We start from the raw sequence: 9,419 nt of genomic DNA, 5'->3' as shown, positions 1-9,419 counted from the left end.
ACATGTCTTACTTCACAATGACACATGGTCCCTTGTTAATCTACCACCAAATACGACTAGCATAGGATGGAAATGGGTTTTTCGTATTAAGAAATTTTTTAATAGCATTGTCCAAAAATACAAAGCCCACCTTGTTGCTAAGGGTTTCACCAATAATTTGGATATGATTATAATGAAACTTTCTCATTTGTTCGTCAAACTTGTCATTACTCGCTTATTCTTACCTTTGCCTTAACCCATCATTGGCATATTCAACAACTAGATGTCAATAATGTCTTTCTCAATGAAACACTTGAAGAAGAAGTGTATATGATCCAACCTTAAGGATTTGAATCTACTGATAAGAGTCTAGTATGTAAACTTCACAAAACAATCTATAAGCTCAAAAAAGCATCTCGTGCTTGGTTTGAGAAATTAAAATCAACTTTATTGCACTTTAGCTTTCAAGTAAGCAAACTTGATTTGTCATTGTTTATCTACTCCTATGCCAATAATATCATCTATATCTTGGTATATGTAGATGACGTTATCATTACATGCTATAATTCAACGATTATTTATAGTTTAATCTCTCAGCTTAATTATACTTTTTCACTCAAGGATCTTGGTAACCTTGATTACTTCTTTAACATTGAACATAATTATTTCTTATAAAAAAATAATTGTGATCTATGTATAGAAAATATTTGTTATCATATTCTAGATTAAAATTATTATCGCAGAGCTTAAATGATGACATTATATATGCATCCAATTCACTATGTATGATGCAACAGTCATGCTCGACAGTGGATATTGTTTTTCTCTCTCGTGTAACAAACTAGATTTCATTTTTCATTTTTCTGTTTTCAGTGCCGCACGTTTCCGTTTTCTCTTTTGTCGTCTTCTGCTTCATAAGCTGGCTATATATAGCCTTTCATTTGTATCATTTGATGAGAGTGAAAATTACACAAATTATTCCTTTCCTTCTATGGTGCATTTACTGTTAAAAATGAACACAAAATTTATATTTTTTTAAATTAAAAAACAAAAACAATTAAAATTTAAATAATATTTTCTAAAATAAAATAGTTTTTTCATTGAAAAAAAAAAGTAGCATAAAACTTATGAATTATTTTTAAAAATAATAAAATTATATAATAATATATAATTATTTAAAATATAAGTAGTATGGAGTGAAATTTGTAAAAAAAAAAATAAAAAAAAATTATAACTTATAAAAGAGTAGTTATAAAAATAAAAATGTAAATAAAATATTTATTTATTTTTATTGTAGTTATAGATTATAGATTATAAATTAATGATAATAATTAAAAAATAAAATTGGTTAGAATTTAGAGTGAGTGTGAAGTGGGTGAGGTTTTGGCTTTTGAATTGAAGAAGAGAGAGTGTTGTGATCTGAGTCGTTGAAGAAGAAGAAGAGATGAGTCAGAGTCAGGGACAGGGCCATGGAGGATCTCATTCCCTTGCCTTTCGCGTCATGCGCCTCTGCCGCCCTTCCTTCAACGTCGACCCTCCCCTCCGCCTCGACCCCGCCGACCTCTTCGTCGGCGAGGACCTCTTCGACGACCCCTCCGCCGCCCCCTCCCTCTCCGCCGCCCACCCCTCCCCCTCCCCCGACTCCGATCCCAACTACCGCAGCCGCTTCCTCCTCCACCACTTCTCCGACGCCATGGGCCTCTCCGGCCTCCTCGTTCTCCCTCAGTCTTTCGGGTCTCTCTCTCTCTCTTCAATTTGTGATTTCTCAATTATTCGCTCACTCATGCTCCCAATTCCAATGCAGAGCCATTTATTTGGGAGAGACTTTCTGTAGCTATATCAGTATAAACAACAGCTCCAATCTTGAAGTCAGGGAAATTATTATCAAGGTTTTTCTCATTCCATTTCTTCTTCCACTTCACTGCTATTTATTTATTATTATTACTATATGGGTAAGTTAGTACTCGTAACGCTTTGTACTGTGCTTAGTAAATGAATGTTGATTACATACACTAGGGAATACTAGCATTCAAGGAAAGAGGTGATTGTCTCTGTAGAACATGTTGAGAGATTCACTCTATTTGTTTAGTTTTGACCCAAGTTTGTTACTGTGCTCTGTTTGTTTAGCTGAGATTATTCAAACCTACTCTCTAAAGATAACTGCTGAAAAATCACTTAGAGCATGATTGGATGTAAGCTTAGACGGGCTTTTAAGAGATTTTCTACTAGAATACGTTCTTTGTTTTCAGTAGAGAAGCTCTTAAAAGTCCTTCTAGTATTTGATTATGGTACATTTCTTCTTCCATTGAGGAAAGTGCCTGCTCATATATTAGATCAATATTCATTTTACAGTCACTTGACTCCCATGTGATTTTTCTTTACCTTTTTGAGTCTGGAATTGCTGACCGTCCTTCACTTGCACATTCCCAACTAAAAGATGGTACCCTCCCATGGAATAATGCTTTTAGAGATCCTTCAACGAGTTTCATGATGGAATTTCTCTTTGGTTATTGTTTGGGGCCAACAGGCATGAATACGAGAGATTTACACAGATAAGTAGAGGATTTTTATACTCATTTTATGTTTCTTTCACCCCAAATTCCAAACCCAAGATCACCTTTCTACTTTGTTTGGTTAGCTGAGATTATTTAGAATGAACTCACTAAAGATAACTGCAGGAAAAGCTCTTATTCCTTTATAGATCACTGTGGGAAGATTTTATGATGTCTTCTGTAGTGCTTGTTCGAAACTTTTGATTCTTAATTATATTGGATCCATTTGACCAACATATGAGATTCATTTTTTTTTTTTTTACCTTTTGTGTTCACAATCACCATCTTTCACTTGTACATTTCGTACTAACAGATGGCACCCTCCTTTGGAATGTTGTGTTAATTTGTGCGTAGCATATCTACTTGTTCTGTTTTAAGTCATTTATGTTGGATAAATAGATAAGTAGATGATTCTTTTACATGTATTTTAAGTGAATTTGAGCCCAAGAAATGCAAATGTATTCGCAATAGTCAGAGTGCTGAATTTTTTTTTATTCCATTGAAAATTTAATTTACTCAATTATTCAAAACTTTGTAACTGACAGGCTGAAATTCAAACAGAGAGACAGAGAATACTTCTTTTAGACACATCAAAATCACCAGTTGAATCGATCCGCGCCGGTGGGCGTTATGATTTTATTGTAGAACACGATGTGAAAGAGCTCGGACCTCACACGTAAGTTGTGACCCTCCAATAATATCTTTGTGTTAGTATCTGCAGCTTTTGTGCAATTTTGTTTGGGCATATTATGTTTCTTCTTTCTTTCATTTTTTATTTTTTACTAATTCGATTGTGCATATGCCCTTAGGCTGGTCTGCACTGCATTGTACAATGATGGTGATGGTGAGCGTAAATATCTTCCTCAATTTTTCAAGTTCATCGTTGCTAATCCACTTTCCGTGAGGACAAAGGTATTAATCTCTTTCTTTGTTAATGATATTTATTGAATTTGAAATAATCAAATAAATTATGTTCTCAAATAAAACAATCATATAATACCTTGGTTATTGAACTCACCAATTGATCTTTCATTATTTACATAACTTATGTGCTTGTTGAAAACGTTTTTGCAGGTTCGTGTTATCAAGGTATGTCAATGATTTGAATATACTATTCAAGTGTAAGTGAATATTTTTTTCCTTAGATAAATTTGTTGGGCTTAACTTAATGCCGTAAAAAAAGTCTTAACTGTGTTCATCTTCAATGTGTAGTATCTTTTTGTTAATGTTACAAAATTTTCAGATTACACCATTTGAATTATTGGATTAGTATTACTTGCTTGTCCATGTATGGAAAAGCATAATAAACTTCTGTTTTTTAAAACCCTTTAGTATTAAAACCAAGAATAAAATCCTTAATAACATAATAGTTTGCTTTTTATTTTTGAGTGTGCTGTGTGTTTCAAACATATAGTCTAACTGTGTTCAACTTCAATGTGTAGTATCTTTTTGTTAATGTTCAAAATTTTCAGATTACACCATTTGAATTATTGGGATTAGTATTACTTGCTTGTCCATGTATGGAAAAGGATAATAAACTTCTGTTTTTAAAACCCTTTAGTATTAAAACCAACAATAAAATCCTTAATAACATTATAGATACATCAAGTTTCCTTTTGATTTTTGAGTTTGCTGTGTGTGTGTTTCAAACACAGTCATCCAATGCTTCTTAATTTCAGTAAGAATCAATTCAAAGAAATGGGGGATTTTCTTGATAGAAAATAATGAATGTGTATATCTCTTATCATTTCAATCTTATCCTCGTTTAAGCAATCAACTTTTATAGTTTAATGCTTCTCCTATTTACTATCTTGATTAAATGCTTTCAGCAATGAATCTGGTTTAGTCAATCATAAAACAGCACGGGCTTACAATCTATAGTTTCATATCCGTTTAAAATATCTACTTTTCATTTTAGGAAACCCCATTGCTAAATCATTACTACATACTCTTGGTTATTGCAAATACTTATTGTCTTTCTTTGTGAATGTATAATTAAATAAGGTGTGGAAGGAATCTAGCAATCCTATTGTGCTCTTTCATGAAGAACAATAAATCAATAATACAGAAAAAGCATAAGTTTTATAAACCTTTAAATCTAATTATTTTCACTTGTAATTTATTATTTATGAATACATAATGGATCTGCAGATAAGAATCCTTTCACTCTTTTGTATAAAAAAATCCACTTATAATTTGATTATTAGATATGTGTAACTGAAGTATTTAAAGTACTTTTAAGTTTTAACTCCTGAAATTGCTTGAACATATTTTATATGTTAGTTTTTGTTCAGGCTTTGTCACAGCTCTAGTCCTCAATATTGGATTGATGTCCTGATCATCACTTGTCTTTTTTAACCAATCTCTTATAATTAATCAAAAGACTATCTAAGGGGGTGTTTGGTTTTTATTTTATTTTATTCATTTTCAATTGATGTATTTTTATTAAGAATTACAAAAAAGAAAAAAAAAAAACCAACATTGTTGTTTCATTTCATGGTTTCATAAATTTGTGAAGGAAATGGTTAAAACTACATTCCCTTGTTTTGATGATTTTTTCCTGAAAAAAATGTTTATAATAGGAAATAAAATGAAAAATAAGGTGACACTTTTTAAATTATCGATGAATACATAGTAACAAAATGAAAATTGACACCAAGCAAACACCTCGTAAGTCCTTTAACATTTATGCTTGAAAATATTAACTAGTCATGCCTCCCTTTTTATTTTTTCTTGAAGCTTTGACATGTTAAGCTATCCCTGATTTAGATGTATGTATTCATCAGGATTTGTATGTTATCAGTATTTAGGTAGAAAAAATTCCGTGTTCAAATTCAGTTTAAGGCTTTATGGAAAGAATCTCAGCTCTATAAATTGAAGTGTCTGCCCCTACTTAATGTTGTGCGTCAAGTTATCTACTTGATCTGTTTCAGGAAACTACCTTTTTGGAAGCTTGTATTGAAAACCATACAAAATCAAACCTTTTCATGGACCAAGTTGATTTTGAACCTGCTCAGTGTTATAGTGCAACAATACTTAAAGGTGATGGGCACCATTCTGAGAAAGATAGTCCTACAAGGTCAGTGCTATAATATTCCTTTTGGAGTGGAGCATTCTATAATTCAACAAATACCAAATTCTGGCCATTATTTTCGGTTATCTTTTTGGGTCATCTAGTTTAATTACATTTTATTATTATTGTTATTGATTGATTATAAAGCAAGCTAAATTTTCAGGGAGACATTTAAACCACCAACACTAATTAGATCTGGTGGGGGAATTTACAACTATCTCTATCAATTGAAAACGTCATCAGATGGTTCTGCTCCAACAAAAGTTGAAGGAAGTAATGTTCTTGGTAAGCTCCAGATAACATGGAGAACAAATTTGGGTGAACCTGGCCGCCTGCAGACCCAGCAAATATTGGGGACTGTAAGTGTTGTTTCTTTGATAATGTTAGTTGAGAGATGAATTAGTTATCTGGTTTGTTGTATGTTAAATATCAGTGAACAATGACAAAATTGATGGTTAGACTTCTTTGTTTCTGCATAACATGCACTCAAATCTAGAATGACGTGTTTACCTTTTCCCTCTCTTCAAAATAATAATTGATGATAACATGCTTAAATTTCAAATACTGCTGGATGCATGTTAAATTGTTAATGTATTAAATTTAATGCTTTTAACCCCCTACCTGCTGAAATTTGCCTTCAGTTTTCTGAACTACGATTATTTAGTTTTCTCAAACAGAAGTATTTTGTCTGGAAATATTTCTTTGCAGCCAGCAGCGAAGAAGGAGATTGAGTTGCAAGTTGTAGAGGTTCCATCTATTATTAACCTTCAAAAACCGTTCATGGTAATTTTTTATCCATTTATCTTATGCTACTCATTAATTATTATAAACTAAACTGCATCTTAAATAGTCTTTTTCTTCTGGGCCATGACTCATTTTACATCCTGTGTAGCAGGCTAGCAGTTGTTGTTAGAGACTATTCACCATCTTAAGAATTAGGGATAGCTATTTCTAATTATGTTCTACTTTTAATCCGTAAATTAATTGTACTAACAGAAACAAACAAAAATTTGGAAGCTAAAGTTGTTTGCTTGTTATTTGCAGCTAAAACTGAATCTTACAAACCAGACAGACAGAGAGCTGGGTCCATTTGAAGTTAGCTTATCTCAAAATGCTTCATATGGGGAGAGAGTTGTGATGATTAATGGCCTTCAATCAATGGTAATGCATCTTGTCTGGATCTTTTTTGTCCTAGATTGTCAACATTATGCCTTTATTTTCCCTGGTATATGGCACTCTTGCATCAAATTTCTTGTTTTGGAGTAAGATATTGCCATTGCGCACAATCCTAGTGCTTTGATTTTGCTTGCAGTTAACTCTGACACATGACATTTCAAACTATGTGCAGGTTTTATCACAGGTTCAGGCTTTAGAATCCACTAATTTCCACCTGGTATTACTTTAAAGAATTCCGCTCTTATATATTTATCAGATATCTTTTGGTAGTGGTATTGAATTTTGATATCATATTACTTAACTACATTTAGTCAGTTCTTACCCTACATACTAAACATCATTCATTGTCAAATCTTTTATTTTCTCCCAAATCTCTATTAATTGTGACTGCCACCTGTTGTGGGTAAGTCACTATCAAATCTCTTTTTTTTTTTTTTTACTCCATGAATAAATTGCATCTTTGGATTCTGCTGCGACAAAAAGTGCATCTATATAGGTGTGTCGGTGAGAAGGGTTTGTGCCTGGATACACTTGTGTAGTTTTCTCCTATCATTGATCATGAGATACTCCTATCTTATAATAATGATTGTGGAATATCCTCTAGAACTCCAGTCTCCAGATCAATATTAATTGCATTTTCATTCTTTTTTAAATGGGGACAAAGTGTTGTTATTATATGATAGAAAACCGCTCATCACAAGGGTGTATGCTAGGAGAGCGAAAATGGAAAGTAGTGAGGAATTGAGCTTCATGAGGTGAGTGTGGGAACAAGAGAAAGTGTAAGCCTTGGGATCTGATTGTGAAAACATGGCAGATAGGACAGGATTAGTTGGGAGAACATTCGGTTAGCAATGGGAATAATGAGGGAATCATGACAGAAGGGGGGAATGGAACTTGAGTGGGAAAATAATGGGAAGGGAGGCAGCAGACCCCTCAAAGAGTTTGCAACCATTTTTGTAATGATCCGACAGGTCCCTACACGTTACAATTTTGTGTCTGTGTGTGTCAAGGAGTTTGCAACCATTTTTGTAATAATCCGACAGGTTCCTACACTTTTTAGCAACTCAACCACGCTCTAGAGAAGGATCTAGATGCCCAAGGAAGTGCATAGACTCTTTCTCTAACCTTGGCTCAAAACAACTCCTAAACAACAAAATTTTATTAGGATTCCTACATCTTTAGAGTAGAGTTTCACAACAATTAAATAATTAATCGCGATAACATTTTAATTAATAAAATCAACAATTAGAAAAAATCAGTGTTACAATTTTCATTCTGTTTGTGTGCTTTGTTCGACTATATCAAGTTTGATAGTTCTTTGGATATTGATTTCTCTTGGAATTTTGTAGCTAGAAAAGTTTTCTTGTTAATAATTTAATAAAATAATCTCTACTCGATATCTGTTTCTATCATTATCAATTCTGGCTACTGCTTTATAACTATTTAATCTATTTAGGCCTCATTTTCCGGGTACGTAACAAAGATGCATAGAAGTTACAAATATGAAGAAAAAGAAACATTACAAATTATAATTCAGTGCATTGTTTGGGTTGGTGTCTTACTACTCTTTACAATTAAAGAGTAGTAATAAAAGAAAATAGTCAATGATAATATAAAGAAAGGAGCGTTACAAATTACAATTCAGTGCATGGCTTGGCTTACATCCCACTAATCTTTACAAATATGCAGAATCTCATAGCTACTAAACCTGGAATTCAGAGAATTACGGGAATTACAGTTTATGATTCTAGGGAGATGAAATCTTATGAACCACTTCCAGATTTAGAGGTCAGTTCAAGTTGTATGAATTGATTGTGTTTCATGGGCAGATATATGTTCCTTGTATCAAATTTGTATATCATATTTGACGTGGCCTTTTCCCTTCAAACCCCAAAAGTCAGGATAACATTCTGACTTCTTTAATTGCTGCAGATTTTTGTGGACATGGATTAAAATTGTGGCTACTGCATCCAGTTTGGTCAGAAGTGGTTAACATTGATCGCCTGTTATCCGCAGTTAAATGTTCCGTGTCATCAATGTGCCTAATCAAGACCTACCATGTTCCCAACTGGTGACTCTCTGATGCCACTAGGCCTATATTCTCTTCCAGTTAGGGCTAATGAATCCTGCAGGATCATCAAAGCCTTATTGGACTAATTGCAAAGTTCTGTAACTAAATTGGAGTAATGAGTGGTTGATTACGTGCTGGGGGGCCAAGTCCTTGCTTTTATTGGTTCTAGGGGCTCCGTAATTTTTGTTCATTGTCACTATATTTATCCAACTGCTTGATTATCATCTATAGATGATTTACATGGCGGTTTCTCGTATTGTAGTAAGTGGTCAATTATACTAATGTATTTTAAGTACTGTGAATTATATTAATTATTAAAAAACTTTATCAATTTGTTATGGATTAACTAATGAAACGAACAAGTGTATTGCTCTTTTCAAATATTTAATGGTTAGATAAATAGAGTATAGTTTTCAACTCATTTTTATTTGTCCATTAGGTAATGCATAGATAGAAAATTGATTGTTAATTCCCATGATAAAATAATTTTATTTGACTAAAATACTTGCAATGAACAGTGATATGTCTACTAGTGCATTTAATCTTTCATGATATATGGGGGAAAAAG

The 9,419-nt window shown here is 32.9% G+C and overlaps 1 protein-coding gene across 1 annotated transcript; it reads left to right on the top strand.

Moving 5' to 3' along the window:
- The first annotated feature begins 1,334 nt into the window (after positions 1 to 1,334).
- LOC109805281 (trafficking protein particle complex subunit-like protein) lies at positions 1,335 to 9,197 on the top strand. The gene is made up of 12 exons (XM_020367311.3): positions 1,335 to 1,713; positions 1,784 to 1,868; positions 3,077 to 3,207; positions 3,341 to 3,443; positions 3,606 to 3,620; positions 5,465 to 5,610; positions 5,768 to 5,963; positions 6,313 to 6,387; positions 6,649 to 6,765; positions 6,953 to 6,997; positions 8,470 to 8,568; positions 8,713 to 9,197. Exons 1-12 carry the CDS (start codon positions 1,424 to 1,426, stop codon positions 8,731 to 8,733), a joined length of 1,323 nt encoding a protein of 440 aa, XP_020222900.2. The 5' UTR covers positions 1,335 to 1,423; the 3' UTR covers positions 8,734 to 9,197.
- The last annotated feature ends 222 nt before the right edge of the window (positions 9,198 to 9,419 follow it).

This window comes from Cajanus cajan, chromosome 2 (genome assembly GCF_000230855.2).
Source record: "Cajanus cajan strain Asha chromosome 2, NIPB_CcT2T_4, whole genome shotgun sequence".
Taxonomy (NCBI): Eukaryota; Viridiplantae; Streptophyta; class Magnoliopsida; order Fabales; family Fabaceae; genus Cajanus; species Cajanus cajan.
The sequence above is the reverse complement of the archived record's forward strand: the minus strand, read 5'-3'. Positions and strand labels throughout refer to the sequence as shown.

Coding starts and splice junctions, on each gene's coding strand:
- LOC109805281 (XM_020367311.3), top strand. CDS start 1,424: ATGAGTCAGAGTCAGGGACAGGGCCATGGAGGATCTCATTCCCTTGCC. Junction 3,208..3,340: donor AAAGAGCTCGGACCTCACAC/GTAAGTTGTGAC, acceptor ATATGCCCTTAG/GCTGGTCTGCACTGCATTGT. Junction 8,569..8,712: donor AACCACTTCCAGATTTAGAG/GTCAGTTCAAGT, acceptor TAATTGCTGCAG/ATTTTTGTGGACATGGATTA.